The sequence below is a fragment of the Harmonia axyridis genome, chromosome 5, assembly GCF_914767665.1.
Source record: "Harmonia axyridis chromosome 5, icHarAxyr1.1, whole genome shotgun sequence".
In the NCBI taxonomy this organism is placed as follows: domain Eukaryota; kingdom Metazoa; phylum Arthropoda; class Insecta; order Coleoptera; family Coccinellidae; genus Harmonia; species Harmonia axyridis.
In genome coordinates this window covers 21,400,570-21,421,739 of record NC_059505.1, presented here as the reverse complement: position 1 = coordinate 21,421,739, position 21,170 = coordinate 21,400,570, and the positions used below count along the sequence as shown (strand labels likewise).

General features: G+C 33.4%; 2 protein-coding genes and 1 long non-coding RNA gene across 4 annotated transcripts in view; 1 reads left to right on the top strand and 2 right to left on the bottom strand.

Moving 5' to 3' along the window:
- LOC123681085 (PIH1 domain-containing protein 1-like) overlaps window positions 1-21,170 on the top strand; it is an 84,452-nt gene that overhangs the window by 7,824 nt on the left and 55,458 nt on the right. The window lies entirely within an intron of this gene.
- Window positions 5,845-8,251, bottom strand: LOC123681094. Its single transcript, XR_006747621.1, has 2 exons — window positions 7,906-8,251; window positions 5,845-6,161 (listed from the first exon to the last, which is right to left on the bottom strand). It is a non-coding gene; the product is annotated as an uncharacterized LOC123681094 (long non-coding RNA).
- Window positions 9,799-12,332, bottom strand: LOC123680377 (piggyBac transposable element-derived protein 3-like). Its single transcript, XM_045618256.1, has 2 exons — window positions 12,103-12,332; window positions 9,799-11,884 (listed from the first exon to the last, which is right to left on the bottom strand). The coding sequence occupies exons 1-2, from the start codon at window positions 12,120-12,122 to the stop codon at window positions 10,066-10,068; spliced, it is 1,839 nt and encodes a 612-aa protein (XP_045474212.1). The 5' UTR covers window positions 12,123-12,332; the 3' UTR covers window positions 9,799-10,065.

Sequence of the window (21,170 nt, the reverse complement as noted above, 5' to 3'; positions counted from 1 at the left end):
ATATTCATTATTCAACTGCTTTTGAGCAATTTATAGTATCTATTAACAAACACCGTGAGTTATAATAACTCACTGCTATAACTCACTATAATGAATCGAGAAATATGGATCTGTGCTTCTATACTTCTCAGCTTCTATTCGATTGGCCGAAAGGGAACATTCCATTATTGTTATTGAGGGGAGGAATGTCCGAGGCAATGTCACTCTTGACGTTTTCAAATTAAGTTGATATCTAATTATTGTGAATGTTTTGCTAGAAACGATTAATTCATATAGTGAAGATGAAATATTATATAGGTATACATTTCCAAAAGACAAACAGCTAATGTTACCATATAGAATTATTTTCCCGAAAAAATAAAGGAGTTTGAAAAAATTCTCGAGATTGGTGTAGCAGTTCTTACTGCTACACCACTAAGGAAAAACCTTAATAGTTGCCTATAAAAATGCATTAAAATATACCAAAAAATATTCCCTGTAAACGATGACTCAATGATCTTTCATTGAGTCATCGTTTACAGGGAATATTTTTTGGTATATTTTAATGCATTTTTATAGGCAACTATTAAGGTTTTTCAATAAAGTTCTATGTCTGTACTCAATACTGGATTCGAGCTAGCCGAAGCTAGTTCGATTGTGATTGGTGGCACTAAGTTTCCATCTCTCTTGTACGGGATCGAGGATATATGTTTATTTCTCGTTTCTTCTGTCCATATTCTAAGTCTGTATTTTTTTTTTCTAAGTATTTATTTATATAGTCGTAGATAAAGTATAGTATTCAACTTGCGGTAATGGTCATAACTCACTTGATGAATTACAGCACTCGCCTGCGGCTCGTGCTGCAAACATCATCTGCGTGAGTTATGACCTACATTACCGCTCGTTGAATAATATACTATTATAATCAAGAATTATTAAAATATTTTAGAGAATCCCTGACTTGGCGACAAGAGCTTTCGTTACTCATTAATAATATAATAATATGTAATTCCTTTATTGTTTACCTTCATCAGTACAAATGTACTGATAAGAAGGCCCTTAAATATAATTTAAACCTTTGAAACTAAATTAACATTCATTTATAGAATAAAATTCAATAATTAACAAAAATTTACAAAACATCAATTGGGTTCCAGGTATCTTTTTAGGTTACGGAGCATACTTCCAAAATTGTCATCATTGATTGTATCATCTGGAATAGTAGGTACATATTGTATGAACGGATGCTATTGTAAACTGAGGTGTTCTGATTAAATTACTTCTTATGCTGACTCTTATGCTGATAATTATGCCATTCCTTCACTACTGGCAGTTTAATTTGCGTTTTTTTATTTATCACATACAGGGTGTTTCATTTTATACCGGAGAAACCTATATAGTCATGTAGATGACACCGGGAGAATCATTTTTGCCTTATGACATATGCCTCGTTTTCGAAGCATAAGCAAGATACAGTGTGTACAACGTCATTTCTGGCCAATATTCTATTGGGTGTGGTCAGCTATGTATTACCTTTGAAGTTACGATTTTTGGTCAAATCTTGAAAAAAATTAAAATGGTGGAAAATCTGCAACGTTTGAAATTTGAAATTTTTTTCCTCGGTTGTCAAATTGAATTTCATTTTATGAATCAACACATTTTTCTAAGAATTTCTGTGAGAAATTTTTTTCAAAAATCGAACAAAAATTTTTTTTTACCTGTCTACAGTGAAAAAAAGATTTCACCCGGAATTGATGAGATTTCTCATGATTACACTTTTTTTATACCAAAGACGGATTTGAAAACAGAATCGAAAAATATCAAACGGTTCCTTCATAACGGCCATCCAAATTTCCCCTTCAGTCATAATTAAAAAAAAAAACAACTGATTGGCTATAGGGCCAAAATTTTGAAATTGCACTGTCGAAACATACCAGATGGTAGTATAAAATTATCAAAGAAAAAAAAAATTTGCTGTGATTTGAATGAATCTCTGTGATGGAGTCGAACTCCCGATCTTGAGGTTTTACCTGTGGAATGTAGATTTGAACTGAACCAATGATATTATTTTTCGTAACCAAGCATTAGTAATTCACAGAATTTGACAGTGTAATCGCATTTCACTGAATATTATTTTCCAACTTCCTTGAAACGAATTTAAAATTGAAGCGAACTCCTCAGGTAGGGAATTGAGGAAATTTGCAACTGTTGGGTACGTCAATAATTTTCCAGATATTAATGGTATTTTATTATTGGAGATCAGCGAATGGGATAAAATGGGAGAGACCTATGTCTAATAATGGACGCAAAGGGTTGTATGATGATGATAATGTTTATGGGAAAATTTTTAAAAATAATTGCATATTCCACAAACGTCAGAATTAACATCACATCGGCAGAAGAATTGCAAAATAATATTCAAATGCGAATACACTGTCAAACTCTCTGGATTGTTGGTAACGAAAATTGTTGGATCATAACTCGCTTTTTACGATCATAGGCAATAAAACCAATTTCAGAGAGGAAGGCGAAATTGTGAGGAACTTCAGTTAGGATCGAGTAATCAGATGGGTTCGGGAAAAAAGTATATTATAAATTTATTCAGATTCCTTCTAATTTACGGAAATTTATTCGATTTTAAATCGTATTCAGTGATGTAATAAAAAAATCCAAATAGTACCGAAACTTTTCACATAAGCGGGTCACATTCATTAAGCTTAATATTAATTTTGCTCATTTTGGCCGGCCAAATCAAAATAAACAATTAATATAGGTTTATTGAATGTATTTTCATGAATAAACTCTCTTATTATTATTATATTTTTATATGATGGTTATCCAAATATGATATCGGATAAATGATGGAATATGGGCATGGGAAGGTTATTCCATTTGTTTATTTTCATATTTTTCCCAAACAAAAATTCTATAAATTAGATTGGGTATGGTATGCAGATAATTTATGACCAATTTTCATTCATTTGAAATGAGAAAATGAAAAAAACGTTTATGGATCAATTTTCAGTACATACTCGAAAACTAGAAATGCTTGAGTTCAACTTTATTATTTTTAATAAATGTTTGAAATCGTTAGAGGAAAGACAAAATTTGACAATTTAAGTTTTGGAATGTATAATATCGATAAGGTAGAATCTGTTCGTCTGAAGCTTTTTTCGGAAAATATGAGAACTATAAACATGAAATTTGGTAAAAAATCACTTGTTATACCACTTGCGTCTCCCAGAAATACGCTAGTTAGCTCAAATCTGGTCGAAGTATATTAATCTACGCAAAAAGTTATGTTTTTGGCCGTTTCAGATCTTACATTATTTCATTAATAAAGAAGTTGATATACATACAATATTGCGTCCTTTCATGGTCATATCATTATTGCGTCCGGTGTATATTCTGCTTTCATTTGTGATACAATGCTGCGTCCGAATTTTATACGTTCTTTCATAATTAGTATGTTATTGCGTCCTGCGCAGTTGCCATATATGTTTAAGAATCCCTCACACTAGGATTATTGAAGTTGTTGCTTACTGATTTCACTATTCCTTTTATCTCAATGAATTCGAGAACTCTCATCCCTGTTGGTTATTGTTGTTCACGATTCAATATCCATATTAAATTCAAACACTTTTATTGTTGAGTAAATGTATTTGTTTCATGTTTTTGAACTGCTAAGACAATTGTATTATATATATTGAAATGCCTTAAATGAATAAATTGAAGGAATTAATATCAGAAAGAGCGATTGTTATCTCAATAACATTGGATCTGTATTCACAAATATATTGGGTGTTAATTTCCAATATTCTTCTCGAATTTTCTATTGTTCTGATTATGTTAACAGCCTAAAATTTTACACGGAGCTCACAATTGGTATTTGATATCTGCAACCTAATTATCAACTCCGTCAGTGATGTGGTCACGGAAATATTGTTTTTTTTTATATTCCTCTTTTATATACTAATTTTTTATAGTTCAATCTGAAATTTGTACAAATCTTTAAATTGTCATTTTCCACCCATGCGTCGGAAAAGTGCATTTGCCATACCATCGGCCAGAATAAAGAAAAGCAACAGGGCCCAAACCACACATGTATCAAACTGTATAATGAACTTCCAGAATCTTTCAAGAAATTGAGTCCCACCGTTTTTCACAAAAGAGTGAAAAGTCACTTTTGGAGAAAACGATATAAAGGTTGAGTGATTTTAAATTATATTAAATTTTGAACTGTGAGTTCGTTCGATTATGTGCTTTTTCTGTGTATATTCTTATACATTTAAATGTTTTTATATTTATTTTTTATATATTTGACTAGCTTAACCTTTCTTTCTATATTTGACAAACCATGTAAATTTTTGATGGTGATTATATGTACATGTATATATATTTCGTCGTGTGCACATAAATATTATTATTATTATTAAATGCAAAACTGAGAGGTGGTTTTTGTTCCAACAACCTGACCTTCAACCCTGCCAAGAAAATAGTTCATCATTAAAAAAGGTCTCAAACCAATAACTCATTCTGGTATTCCCGAGGTACTCAATTAACTTGAAATGGCAATCGACAACAAAGAAGCTGGCACGATATGAAAACCATAGGAAATTTCTTCTCAACTGTAAGAACCAAAGTATTTTTCCTAAACATGTTCAACATTCAATTAATCACACATTATTGCTACATGATAAAATTAGTTTTTGTAATACATATAACAACATTGTCAATTCATTCAAATTAAAAATTATGAAATTGGAAATTTCCATAGTTCATTGGAAGTTAAAATGTCTCAGAGAAAAAATAGAAAAAGTAAAGTCAAAACTATCAAGAAAACTCCCTGACGACATTTATAACAATTTTTATATTAGAAACGAAGTAATTTTCAAATCTGAATTAAAAAAAGCCAGAATAGTACAAATTAACAAAGTTGAGAGATTAAAGACAGCTCAGTTGAACGTACTAGATGTGAGTGAATGTGAAGAAAAATGGTTTGTTAATTTGACTGGCATTCATTCCCCAGCCAATGCTCAGTATTTGTTGAGTCTGGGAAATTCAACCTACCATATAAAAGCAATAATTTTCCTTTAAAAGAATTAATTCTAGATGTTGAGTATATCTTGTCTAAATCTGAAGATGAAAACACAAATTTAATTCGAAATTCCCTTATAAATCTGATAACAAATTTTGTAAACTCAAAATCACATAATAGAGAAAACTATGACAGGTCAATTATAAAATGGTACAACGAAACAAAACATTTTCTTAGAACTAATGAAGGCATAATCATCACAAAAGCCGACAAAAGCAAAACAACGGTAGCTATGTTGAGACAGGATTTTATTTCTAAAGCGATGAATATTTCGGATGATACCTCAACATATTGTGAATTAGCTGAAGATCCTACCAAAAAAGTTCAAGCAAAACTTAATAAGATAATATACTCTTTATACAAAGCAGGAAAAATAGATGAAACCACTTATAAGTTCTTAAGATGTAGTAATGGTTTATGTCCCAAAGCATACTTTTCACCAAAGATACATAAAGAAAATCATCCTTTAAGACCTATTGTTGCTTATATTGGGAGTCCCCTCTACAATCTTACCAAATTGTTATCAAATCTATTGTCTATGCGCCTTCAACAAAGATGAAGGATATGTGAGGAACTCTTTTGAGTTCATAGATAATATAAAGAATGTAATCCTCCCAGAAAATTATATTCTGGTTTCTCTTGATGTAACATCTTTATACACAAATATACCTATTGATCTTGGCATTACATTAATAGAAAATAAATGGAATCAAATCGAGCCACATACAACCCTATCAATGCAAGAATTCTTACAACTTTTCAATTTGTGTGTTGAAAGCAGTTTCTTTATTTTTAACAACAAATATTATAAACAAATTTTTGGACTTGGAATGGGGAACTGTCTTGCTCCTGTGGTGGCTGACATTGTTATGGTAGAAATTCAAAAGATCGCTCTAGGCCGACTTTCCTTCTGCACACCTATTTTTAAGAGATACGTGGATGATATCTGCACGTCGATACCAGCCGATAAGGCAGATGAGACCATCACTGTGTTTAACAGCGTACATTCACGATTAAAATTCACCATTGAAATCGAATCACAGGAAGGCACCTTACCTTTTCTGGACGTTTTGCTGATAAGACGCTGTAATGAAATAAAATATAATTGGTATCGAAAACCTACTTTTTCAGGCAGTTTTAAATTTCAATTCAAAACACACCATCACACAATACGATTTCGCCTTCAAATAATCATTGAATGATTTGATTGTTACCAAAAGCCGAGCCAAAAGCAATCAATATATCAGCCTGGATGAAATTTGACCAAAAAGCATCTGGATTTTAATCAATCAAAGACAACATTACATAAACTTAATTGGTTACAAGTTCAAAACAGTTAATAAAAGGAAAATTCTTATTGATAAACAGAAAAATACAATAATAAGTTGAGTATGATTTTATGGTGAATATAGAGAATATTTGCAACAAAATGTGAAATTCATTTATCTGGAGGAAACTTGGTTATTTGAAAATGCCAGCATTATTCAACAGTGGACTCTAGAAAGTAAACAAAATGTTTTTCAAGTATATTCAAGGGTAAAAGTAGAAGGAGCACTATTTTGAATGCTGGTTATTTGGATTTTTTCCTGGATATTTTGTTTTGACAGTGGTGATCATAAGGATTATATAAACCTTATAGAGAGAATTATTTTATAATTGGATTGCTAAACAAAGTCTTGGCATTGCATCTATAGTTTATTTATATTCTATATAGAAATTAAGTATTGTTATATCTGTTTTTTGTTCTTCAATGAGTAATCCAAAAATCTAATAAATTCCAATTGCTTTATAGAATTTTTACTGAGTATTTAATCGAAAAATATATTCACAAGAGTAACTTCAAGAATTTCTTCACCTCTTACCCACTTGAAGATAATAATAGAATGCAATAAAATTTTAAAATTCACAAATTAAAAATAATTTCATGCAAAAATGCTTTTAGTGAGTGAGTTAAAGCTGTTATGGGCAAAATAATTAATGTAATTTAATAGAAACTAGTATAAAAGCATTTCAATAAAAAACAGAAAACTCGAGTACAAATAGTACCTAAATTTTTCATACAAGTTTAATCAATCATTCATATCATGAACAGTTTCAATAAATAGTGACTTTAGAAAGTAATTTACACATCGTCTGATAAATTGGTTCCAATTTTGAAAGTTACAGTACAACTGTGATGTCATCAAAATTTTTCATATACTAAATGGATTCTTTGAATTTTATTTCTGTCTTATTATGATATGGCTCTTCCATTCACTAAGCTACACTATTTAAATTTATCAACCAGTTTTTTCTGTTTTCTTCACCAGTTTAGACACCACAGTTAAAATGATCCATAAGAGTTATTTGATAAGAATTTTGCAAGCAGGTTGGTATCCAGTGTCCATCAGTAATGCAACAATTTTTGAAGAGCCTTTGGTGAAAAGGAATATGCATATTTTAATGATCTTCAATGTGATCTTTCATGGGCGACTCTTAAATGAATAGATATCTCTTTATTGGATTTCCTTGAAATGAGATAGCATTTCACCATATTTTTACGTTATATAATCTGAATTTCAATTTATGAAATCATGACTGTAATTTCGAAAATTTAGGATCTTTGGGATACAAAAATGATGAAAATGATTTAAACTATGATGAACCATAGCAATTTTTAGTAATATTTTTGTAACCAGAAATAAAGCCGCGACTAGACGTTCATGGCCTACTTCGATGTCAATAATTCCTGAATGGACTGTATGTTATTTTGTTTACCGCTCAATACCGCAAAATTTGAACCATATAAAATTGAAGAAGAATTAAAAAAAAAAATTGCCTAGTATTACCTCATTGACTTGAACTTTTGCATGTCGATATGAAATACCAATCGCTAGCTCCATGAAAAATTTCAGGATGATCACATCATCAGAACTATAGGAAATGGACCATACAAATTTCAAGAATAATACTGAAAATAAAATACTCATTATTTCCTTGATTACAAATCTCGTCTAATTGATATTTTGACATGGTTATATAGAATGACCATTTCAAGTTTGTGCAAAATTTTGTGAGAATAGCTTAACCAGAACCATAGAAAATTGAATTTGAATATCGGAAAAAAAAACGCCTAATATTTCAGATCGAGTTAAAGTTTCACGTGTATATAAAGAGAAGCAATTTAAGCTTGATGCGAAGTTTAATGCAGATCATCAGGAGAATAGAAAACCCAAGAAGAAGATTGTGACGAGTCCCCTCATATTTCCGTGATTACTGATCTTATTCGATTGAAATTTTGCGTGTAAATATAGAGGGACCGTTTCAAACGAAATTTCATTCAACTGGCTCAACTCGAACTGTAAAAAATTCAAGAATTGAATAAAAAAACAAACCTAATATTTCAATGACAACTGATCCGGTCGAGTCGAGAGAGTGAAGTCAGGAATGTTTTTCTAAATACAGTTCTGTGCTCTCGAAGAGCGCAACTGGCACATGCATGAACGAGCGTTCAAGCTCCTGACTTCACGTCAGTGCTTTTCAACTAGTTCCTTCAACAAACAATACATGCTGCATTGTCACCGTAGTATGTAAACCTTCCAAATATAAAATCAATCGAACTATTGCAAGTGGGCCAAATTTAACTTGCAATATTTTATTTAGGACACAAACGCAGACAGGTGAAACTAGATATAAAAAAGGTACGATATTTTCAAACGTCAGTGCATTGAAGGAAATTAATTTGACAGAAAATTAAAGGTTTTCAGGATGTGTAAAGGCTTTCATGATTTTCATTATCATAACGTAATGTAATATGAATTCGTGGCTATTAGGCTGAGGAACGAAAGACTAAATTTTGAATTAATTTATATGTCCCAATTTTTTGAAGGAACAATGTGATCTTAATTATAATTTACACTTCACCAAGTAAAATTAATTTGAGAGAAATATAATTATTTATTACTGAATATTGGAATCAAATACTATAATATATGACTTCCGACCTTACCCTCAGACTCTCTACTTGGATTGAGATTCCGCAGCATTCTTTTAACTTGGAAAATATTCCCTTTTATGCTTTGTCAATTTTGACAAGCACTAGGGGGATGGGATGTCCTTTCTTTCTTTTCATCCTCGTTATTTTTGTAACAGGGTAACCCTGATTAGCTAGGTCAGTCTGTATTTCTTCGTCGGTGGATTCTAATAACACTCCACGGAGGACAGCTTTTAATTTATTTTCACTTTTCAATCCGAACGAGTGAAATTCTTCATCTCCTCCTTTTTTTTGTATGTACAGGGTGAGTCTTTGACTTGTACATATATTTTAACCGAAGATTCCTGAGGTCAAAAGAAACACTTTTTCCTTTATAGTGCCCCCCCCTGAGATTTTGATTGCATCATTTTTCAGCACAATACCCTCAATATTACTTTATCAATCCATAGAGCAAGGAAAAAAGGAAAGTAATGGATTCACAACAATTTTCCGGTTTTCAATGGAATTACTATACATATATTCATAATATACTATGCACATATCCATAATCGGCAGAAGTATTTTTTGAATTGAAAACTTTTTTGGGCGCGTTGAGTACTTCTTTGGTGAAGAAAAATCGTGGAACCGAACGCAATCCATGCGTCTCAATTATTTTAAAAACCATCTTATATATACTCTCCTATTGTCTTTAATAGATGAAGGTAATAAAAAAAGTTGTGCAGAAAATAGAAAAAAATATATTACAGATTATTAACCCATTAAAGCCCATAATTCCCCCGTGAAGATTTTCAACTGAAACTTTGTCTGATGAGTTATTTAGACTCAAAAAGTGATATTGTGTTATAAAAATAATGATCGAACATGCAGGAGAGTTACTATGAAGCGGCAACTTAAGTTGCCACTGGGATAATTCATGAAGAAATTTTCCAAAGTACAATAAAACTAGCATATCAATCGTATACATCTATTGTGATTCAACCGTATAATATTTCCTATGAAATTACATAAAATATTATTATTTTACATCATGAAAAATTTTGAAACACTCATCAGGATGAACAGGAACTTCACACTTCTTGCATACAAAAATTGTACGCCTGCCACATACTTTACAACGGCGATACTTGGATTCACCTTTTTCGATGAAATGATCTGTTCGATCTTTTCTTATTTCTTCGAGAGCTGGTGTGAACTCTAGAGATGATCGAACTCCTGCTACCATTGGAGGACTGCCGTAAGACTTCAGAATGAAAATAGCACACTGACGTCTGAAATCCAATAGAGGAATATCATGCCCAAGGCGACGATACAGTAACCAACCTTGTGTGCTGCATACATCCACAGTCCAAGAGAAATAAGGCCACCACCATTTTTTCGACCTGATTCTGTTTCGGTAGGAAGCCAAAAATTGATCAGAAAGATCTACTCCACCCATGTTACTATTGTAACGAGCAATAGGACCTGGTACTTTGACAGAAATGACCTTCTTTTCAATTCTGGAGTATCGGTTTGACTTTGACATAGGATGTACATTATCACAATTAGTAAGTACAGTAACAACATTGTTGTCATTCCAACGGACTGCTAAAATATCTCCTGAAGAACTGGTGGATGTTTCACCTCTGGGTTTATTTTTCCACGTTTTTTTATCTGGAAGTTTCATTGAAACACTACAGCGATTCTCACGCAGAGTACCAGTTCCACCAAGTCCTCTAGAACTAAGCTCTTCCAACAACCCAACCGATGTAAAAAGATTGTCAAAGTAGAGTCGAATACCCTTTGACAATTTCATGTGGTCTACAAGTCCAATTACTACGTCACCTCCTTGACCGAGTCCAGTTTCTGGAAGACGAGTTGAACTTCCACAATAGGGTTCAACATGATGGATGTATCCAGATGGATCCGCGGCAACCCATAACTTGAACCCAAATCTGATAGGTTTTCCGCGAATAAACTGTTTGCACCCATGCCTTCCGTAATAAGGAATCATACTCTCGTCGATACTAATAGTGGGCCCAGGACTGATTTGTTTGAAAGAGTTGTTGAGGTGATCAAAAATAGGTCGGACCTTGTACATTTTATCACTTCCATCATTGTTTTCATTGTTGGCAAGGTGAATAAAACTTATCAGTTCATCGAATCGGTTTCGACGGATGGCATCGGAAACTAAGTGCGAATGAACATCTGGATCTTGTTTCCAGTAGAGTCTTCTATATGGAAGAGGGTGGTAACCTGACATCAACATAATTCCGACAAATGTAATCATTTCTTCAGCAGTGGCATTCAGGTTGTGAACGAGTTTCTGCATAGCATAACGATTAGTTTCGGTTACGATATGACTCAATAAATCTTCCGAGAAGTAAGCCCTAAAAGCCTCAATAGGGCTTTTTACCGTTTCTTTCAGAAGATCTTCTGCTACCGGTCGGTATTCGCATTCAAGTTCAGGAATACTTGAAGATAACCCATTCATTTTCGGCTTCCAAGTACGTTCTGTGGGACGCTTACGTTTGGTGCTTCTTACTCTTGTCTGCGAAGAAGTCGTCGGTCTAGGTTCTTCTGAATGGTTCTCATCTTGGACGACTGGATTGCCGTGATCATCATCGATTTCTGGATTCTGCATTTCCACCTGAGAGCGTAATATACGGGCAGGAAGGTGGTCAAAATCTCCAACTACCTCTTCATCCGATAAATCAGAGTCCTTATCTGTATCTGCACCAGGAAGTTCATCAGGTGGACATATGGCTATATTGGTGGCTGATATGTCCTCATCGTTCTCGATAAGGTCAATTAATTCATGAAGAAGTAATCCAGTGCCTGATCTTCCACGAGTATACCTGTCGAAATCATTCAGTAAGAAATGTAAATATTGCAGAAACCGTTGTCACGTGTTCCCGTTGGCCACTTTAGTTGCCATCAAACTTTGCCCGTATGGCAAAAGCAAAATATTGCATGAAAATATTACTGTGAAGAAGAAATATACTGCTGAATTCATATTGAATAAAACTGGTACAAAAATACAAATGTGCATGCATTATTGAAATAGAATACTTACAATCTCTCATCGACGGCCATTATGGTGAATGAAAAAGTTCAAGAGCTCTGAATAAATCGTTATACACTAACTCACTGTTTGACAATATCTGACTGACGTTTGTGCTATTCGAGACAGGACATATCACATGACCGGAATTTACCAATGGAACTTCAATATCTATGCGCGTGCGCATAGAATGTAGTCGAATGCGCCGTGGCAACTTAAGTTGCCACGGGGCTGTAATGGGTTAAACAATATTCCTTTGTTTTGTGGAACTCGTTGGTCAGCTAAATATAAATCTTTGCGAGTTTTCGCTGAGAACTTCAATACTATTTTCAAAACTCCCTTTGCTATAATATCTGGAGAATATTCAATGAATTCTTCAACAACAAAAAGAACTGCTCAGTTATGGGCTGCAATAAACTCTTTCACTTTTGTGATTTGTTTGACGGTAGCAAGTAAATATTCAAATATATTGGAACCAATAGCAAATACACTACAATGAGTTTCTATTAATTTTCCTTTCACCTGACCTTTTCTCCCTCTTCAAATTTGTCTCATTTGATTTTGATTTATCATCCTCGTTCACTTTTAGTTTATCGCTTCCATTTGACATATGTTCAGAACCATTAGCCTTTTTGCTTCTAGTTTTATATCTTATTTGTTTAAATTCTTCATCTGATTCGGATTGTGATGCAGGTTCCTTCAATGTTTGAACCGCCGTTCCTTCAAGCGGAATTTGTTGATTTTGTAGTGGTGTTTTATCTCTTGATGCATATTGCTCAAATCTCATGCCGGTACAGTTTTCTGCACAGCTGTCAGTTTTCTTGACCACATCTGATTTGGATTTTAATAAAGATTCCTTCAACGTGTGAGCAGCGTTCTCCTTAGCAGTAATAATATGTTGGTTTTGTTGTGTCATCATTTCCTTTCGGGTAGAATTTATAGATGGCTCTGGTGATTTATTTTGTTCTATTTTCTCTAACAAGAGAATGTATTTCTTCAAAACTTCTACTTTGTCTTGCAGTTCCACCATCAAATTTGATTTTTCATCTATTACCCTATTTAAGTACCTCACCTCTACTTCTCTGTCGTTCTCCCTATTCTTCACTGTCTCCTTCGGGCTACTGAAAGTATCCTCGTCATTATGTTCTTGGGAGTGTTCATTCACAATTTCTGATTGCTGTTGGCTTATTGACCGTTCAAAATTTAATTCATTGAGTTCCGAAAGCCGTTCTTTTAGCTTCTGTATCTCCAAATCTTTGTCTTCACATTGACACTTTTTAGAGGTTATGTTTTCGCAACAAACTACCTTTCCTTCATCTCCTACATAAATACCGCAGATTTTAAGTACACAGCTATGGTGATATGTCTTTTTACACTTAGAGCAGGTAACATACACTTTCACTTCTTTTGAACATTTATTGCAGCTATTTTCTCCACTGTTATCATTTCGCGGCGCCATGTTGGTTGTATTCAGTTAATTCAGTTAATTGCACCTTCACTCAGTACATTTCGGGCTCACTGGATAAACACAGGCAAATTGATGTAGTTTACGCAGATTTCAGCAAAGCGTTCGACAAAGTGTCCCATAAACAACTCTTGAGAAAGTTGGCGAGGTTCGGTATTTCTGTCGACATTCGGTTGCACTTGAGGTTTTATTTGGGTGGCAGGCGATTGTATGTTGAATATGAGGGGGTGAAATCTTATTATTTTACAGCTTGTTCTGGAGTTCCACAGGGTTCCAACCTGGGGCCGCTACTGTTCCTCATATTCAACAACGACGTTTGTAATATTTTAGTATCGTTAGGGCTTCTTTTCGCAGATGATCTTAAATTTTTTAGGGAAGTTCGAAGTATAGCTGATTGTGTCATCCTGCAGGACGATATACGGCGCTTGTCTGAATGGTGTTCATCTCACAAATTACCCTTAAATATAGAGAAATGTAAAGTAATGAGTTACTCCAGAAAACTCTCACCTATTGAGTTCGACTATACAATAGAGGGTAAAACTTTTGAAAGGGTTGTTGAAACTAGAGACTTGGGCGTCTTGTTCGACCGCAAGCTGTCATTCAGTCCTCATATCGAAAATATCATTTGTGGTGCCAATAAGTCTTTGGGTTTTCTATTGCGCAACTGCAGGGAATTCTCAAATCTTAGAGCTATCCAATCAGTGTATTTCTGCTTAGTGCGTGGCAAGCTTGAATACTGCAGTGTGGTGTGGAATCCGTATCACAATAGATACATTTCAGCGTTGGAATCTGTTCAGAGAAAGTTTATGAAGTTTTTGTATTTTAAGAAGCATGATATTTATCCTATTCATCCCGACCATCAGTCTCTGTTAAGGGAGTTTGATTTTGCTAGTTTGAGGAAAAGAAGAGAAATTGCTGATACTACTTTTGCATATAAATTGATCAATAATCATATTGACTCAGCATCGTTACTTCCTCTTCTGGATTTCAACGTGCCTAGACTTGCATCGAGATCTAATTTAATGTTTAGGATTAGTGTCCCAAGTTCACAGCACCATTTTCACAGTCCTGTTTTGTCGATGTGTAGAAGCCTGAACAATGTCCCTTCGGTTGATGTTTTTTTTCTGTACTTAAATGAGTTCAAAAGAAAATTGTATTATCTGATAGAAAATTGATATTGATTTTTTTTTCTGCCGACGGCGATTCCGTTGGTTATCATTGTTTGGTAATTTTTTTATGTAACTTACTTGTATGTGCCTGTTGGATGTAATACATTTAAATAAATAAATAATGTATGCAATATATTCACTATATATATATATATTTTTTTTTTTTTTTTGCTTTCACCATTACTTGGGGTACATTCCGATTTCGGCCGGGCAAAAATTGCCAAGACCAAAATCGGTGCTGCAGAATTCCTTGGAAAAAATTATTCTCAATAGAATGTTTGCTTTCTTTGAAAAACATCATCTTCTAACAGAAGCACAAAATGGTTTTAGAAAAGGTAGAAGTGCGATGAGGGCAGTATACCAATTATTGTCCCATATAATGGATACATTAAATACAGGTCAATGCACTGCGGCTGTGTGTCTGGATTTATCTAAAGCGTTCGACAGAGTAAACCATAACATACTATTGAGTAAAATGGAGAAGTATGGAATTAGAGGGATAGCCTTAAATCTGATACGGTCTTTTTTAACTGATCGAAAACAGCACGTAATTGAATTCAATAAGGAGGGAAATCTCTTTAAGTCAGATGTAACCACGACTGAAAGGGGAGTACCGCAAGGCTCAATTTTAGGACCGTTTTTATACATCATCTACACCAACGAGCTACCAAATATGGTTAATACCAAAGAAACTATGTATGCGGATGACACGTCTTTGGCGTTGTTTGGAAGAGATCAAAACGAGTTAAATAATGAAATTTTAATAAACTTTAATCTATTGAACGAGTGGTTCAAAGATAATGAATTAAGACTTAATATAGAAAAAACACAAATGGTACAGTTCTCATATAGGGAACAATTTGAAGATAAAATTGCCTTGGATTGCTTCTCACTGCAGACTGGGAGACAAGTAAAAATGCTGGGCATACATATTGATTCCAGATTAGATTGGAGATGCCATGTCGACTCAGTGGCAGGGTCAATCGGGGGATGTAGTTATGTGGTCCGAGTTCTGTCAAAATTAGTTAATGAGGCAACAGCTCTCTCTGTATATTACGGATATGGGTATTCCAGGATGAAGTACGGAGTTATTTTCTGGGGAAATTCAATAGAGGCCTCCCGCATCTTTATTTTGCAGAAGAAATGCATACGCAGTATATTTGGATTGCAGAGGATGACGTCATGTAAACCATTTTTCATTAAATATAATATACTTACATTTCCATCAATTTATATATTGGAAGCGATCTCGTTTGTTCTCGACAACAAGGATTTGTTTCTTGATTTCCGGAGAAGTCATCAACACAATACAAGACGTAAACTTAATTTGAGACCACCTAAAATTAATTTTTCTTATTTACAAAAAAATGTTGAGTATCAGATTATCACCATTTTCAATAAAATACCACTATATAATCGAATAAATGATAGTGATAAGAAGCTCAAACAAAAAATGAAAAAATATTTAATTTCTAAGGCTTATTATGCTATTGAGGAATTCATGAAAGATGAAATTCATTTGGCTGATTAATTTTGAGTTTTCATTGTTAGATTAAGTTTTGATGATTGTTTGTTTCATTGGGTTTATTTTATAAGTTTGTAAAATTATTCATTTGTTATAAAATTGTATGTAAATTTCAGCTATATTTTGACGGGCTCTAAGCCGACTATGTTGGTGTATTATGTTAATTGAGAGCGAATAAAGTTATATTATTATTATTATTATTATAGTATATCCAAAGTCACTTGAACTAGTCCATAAAAACGCTTGTCCAGATGTCCCTTTGAAGTGGATACCGCGATCTGCTAAATACCAGGGTTTATTCAACAATATTGTTAGGCAATGAATTCACTTATCTCGAAGGAATTTCTGGAAAATTGGACAATCCTTGTATAATCGAAATATTCTGGTTTCCTCCAAGTGACTTTGGATATACACTACCTGATGTTTGTGTTTTACGAGATGCCTCTTTGAAGACAACATGCAATCCATATGATGTCAGGACTTCCTCGATTTTTCGCGTTTCATTATTTCTTTCAAGAAAGTTGATATTGAAGTCCCCGGCGATTACTATGTTATGATGCGCTTATTTACTTACTATGTTCAGGGCTTTCTCAAACTGCTCAATAAATAAATCAAAGTTTCCATGTGGTGATCTATAAATACATATATAGAATATTTTTGTTCCTTTCTCTAAAACTGCACATATTTCTATGTGCTTCTCAATAGATAGTTCGTTGAGAGTTTTTGTTTCAGGACCACTTTGAAAATCTTTCCGTGCAAGTATCAGGCAGCCACCGTGTTTGAAAACTTTACGAGAAAAAGAACTAGCCACCACATAGTTTTGTATGTTAAAGCTTTGTAACTGGTTATCAGTCATCCAATGTTCAGTAATGCAAGCTAGTTTATATTTTCCGGTATTCAAAACGAAGTCGACCGCGTCCAGTTTATTACTTAAACTCTGAATATTGATATTTAATATTGCGTCACTTTTCAATTCTGACAGTTTTCTTGATTTTAACACGTCGTTTTTATCGTATTTAGTTTTTCCTTGCTCCTCGAAAAAATCTGAAGCGTTTCACGACCACACCTGCAGGCCAGTTTTGTGGCTTATAAAGTTCGTCCACAAGCGATAAGCTCGCACCTATCTTGAACGAAGAGCTGTTCGACATAATATCACGTTTTAGTCTAAGATCCCGATATAAGACGTCCTTCACCGAGATGCTTATTTGATAAAACGTATTTTATATTCAATTTAACATGTCAATAAATATATCACATATGGGTTGCCTAACAAATTTCAGTCCAGAGTAGGTTTAATTAATAATTAAAAAAAATTTTTTTTTCGAACATTGCACCGGTTTGCTTATTAGATAAATTCTATACCAATCGAAAGTATGAAGCCCATAGAATGTGCAAACGTTAGGTTGCCTATTTTTTTCCGGTCACAACTCTCGGTTGCCAGGTATAAACAGGTCAATCTATACTAGCATTTTGCAACGGTCTGATTATTTAATCAAAATCAATATGATTAAAGATTATTTTATTATGAACACGGTGGTATAGGGTTGCCTGCGAAAAATCAGTCCAGAATCCCGGTTGTCGAATTTTGGAAAGTTAAATATTGCTGCGAGTGAGTACACAGCATAGCAGCTGTTTGAAGTCCGTCCAGTGAATGAAAGATTATGCTATTTGTTCTTGGAAATGAAAAGGATAGCGATAGACTCGTATATGCATGCATCATTTTGGAGCAGATAATTATCAAAATAGATGAATAGTTATTTAATTTTTTTTTAAATCAATTAATTATATATATGTGTGTATATTTTTATGTGACACTAAATGAAAAGGATAGCGATAGACTCGTGTATGCGTGCATCATTTTGGATTAGATAATTTTTGAAATAGAGGAATAGTTATTTAATTTTTTTTTAATCAATTAATTATTTATGTGTGTATATTTTTTATGTGACACTAAAGTATCTTTACTAAAAAAGAAGGTTATAGTAATACATATATAATACTAATCTTGCAAATTTCATCTTTATTATTAGACGACAAAATGAAAAACAATTAAAATAATACTTCTGTTTATCATAAAAAATTATAAATACAAACATTTTTTGAAATCATTCAGGTTCCGAGTCATCGGACATATAACTATCATCTCCAACTTGTGTATCTTCGTCGTCATCATCACAGATGGCGCTGCATTAGATTTTAACATTATTCAGAATACACTTTATTATAATGTCTGTTATGGTTAAATTTGACTTCATGAATAGGATATACAGTACAGATGTGTTCAGATTCGAAAATAAAACAAGATTTTATTTCAAAATTTGAACGACAAAAAAAAAAGGAAAAAAAAACCGAACAAAAACAAATAGGATCAAAATAGCAAATATAAACAAACAAATTTATATATTTAAATAAACAAAAAGATATAAATAGAAATAAAAACTAAAATCTTTCGGATAAAAATAACATTAAATAAAGAAATAAAAATACTACAGTTGAACATAAAAAAAATAATTGAAATATCAGTATCAATCTGCAGTCAAATCATCGTCTTTAACATCCATACATAAATTTTCACAATCCATGGAATCGAGCATATTTTTTGTAGGTTGAAAACGACAACACCTACCTCTTTAAGTCCTTCTTTAGCATGTTATAATAATGCTATATTTTATTTAGAAATCTGTTTCTATTTTTTGTTTTGATGCGGTTAGTAGCCGAAAATATTCTCTTGCATTTGACATTCGAAATCTGAAATATGCAGCCACCCAAATTTGTCGATGAAATTCCAGTTAGACATATTTTTTTCCACTTAATAGAATACCAAATGTGAGATAATGGTATATTTTCAACGGAAGTTAACACACCATCTGTTTTCAATGAGGCACCCTTCGGATATTCCATCATTCTTCGTATTTATTCTCAGCCGACAGAAGTTTTTGATTTTATTATGTTCAATAGGAACGTTCTTCTAGAAACACGTAGAACGTAGAACCTCAATGAGAATGAACAATGAATTGATTCATAGAAACAGTCTAGACATCCGAATTTCCATATTCCCAATCGTCTCGGTTATATTTTTTAAAACTACCAAAATCTACTAAAATCTACCAAAGGATTTCTTCCTACTAAAAACTACATGAAAATTCGAAAAATCTACTAAAAAAGTAGATTTCTACTAAATCTGATCACACTGTTTACGAGTCTATCGCTATCCTTTTCATTTCCAAGAACAAATAGCATGCGCACTCCCTTTCTTTCACTGGACGGACTTCAAACAGCTGCTATGCTGTGTACTCACTCGCAGCAATATTTAACTTTTCAAAATTCGACAACCGGGATTCTGGACTGATTTTTCGCAGGCAACCCTATACCACCGTGTTCATAATAAAATAATCTTTAATCATATTGATTTTGATTAAATAATCAGACCGTTGCAAAATGCTAGTATAGATTGACCTGTTTATACCTGGCAACCGAGAGTTGTGACCGGAAAAAAATAGGCAACCTAACGTTTGCACATTCTATGGGCTTCATACTTTCGATTGGTATAAAATTTATCTAATAAGCAAACCGGTGCAATGTTCGAAAAAAAAATTTTTTTAAATTATTAATTAAACCTACTCTGGACTGAAATTTGTTAGGCAACCCATATGTGATATATTTATTGACATGTTAAATTAAATATAAAATACGTTTTATCAAATAAGCATCTCGGTGAAGGTCGTTCTATATCGGGATCTTAGACTATTTAGAAAGTTTTTCAATCGAGAATTCCTCATCAGGGAATTTTTCATTTAGATGTTGTTCTATTTCAGATTCTTGTACTTTTTCACCCACTCGGCCCACGTACATCCATGCGCGTCTTTGTGCACACAAAAAAGTCGACGATCCTGTACTAGTTCCAGTGACACTTTTTTCGTTCCTTTCACCTGACCTTTTCTCCCTCTTCAAATTTGTCTCATTTGATTTTGATTTATCATCCTCGTTCACTTTTAGTTTATCGCTTCCATTTGACATATGTTCAGAACCACTAGCCTTTTTGCTTCTAGTTTTATATCTTATTTGTTTAAATTCTTCATCTGATTCGGATTGTGATGCAGGTTCCTTCAATGTTTGAACCGCCGTTCCTTCAAGCGGAATCTGTTGATTTTGTAGTGGTGTTTTATCTCTTGATGCATATTGCTCAAATCTCATGCCGGTACAGTTTTCTGCACAGCTGTCAGTTTTCTTGACCACATCTGATTTGGATTTTAATAAAGATTCCTTCAACGTGTGAGCAGCGTTCTCCTTAGCAGTAATAATATGTTGGTTTTGTTGTGTCATCATTTCCTTTCGGGTAGAATTTATAGATGGCTCTGGTGATTTATTTTGTTCTATTTTCTCTAACAAGAGAATGTATTTCTTCAAAACTTCTACTTTGTCTTGCAGTTCCACCATCAAATTTGATTTTTCATCTATTACCCTATTTAAGTACCTCACCTCTACTTCTCTGTCGTTCTCCCTATTCTTCACTGTCTCCTTCGGGCTACTGAAAGTATCCTCGTCATTATGTTCTTGGGAGTGTTCATTCACAATTTCTGATTGCTGTTGGCTTATTGACCGTTCAAAATTTAATTCATTGAGTTCCGAAAGCCGTTCTTTTAGCTTCTGTATCTCCAAATCTTTGTCTTCACATTGACACTTTTTAGAGGTTATGTTTTCGCAACAAACTACCTTTCCTTCATCTCCTACATAAATACCGCAGATTTTAAGTACACAGCTATGGTGATATGTCTTTTTACACTTAGAGCAGGTAACATACACTTTCACTTCTTTTGAACATTTATTGCAGCTATTTTCTCCACTGTTATCATTTCGCGGCGCCATGTTGGTTGTATTCAGTTAATTCAGTTAATTGCACCTTCACTCAGTACATTTCGGG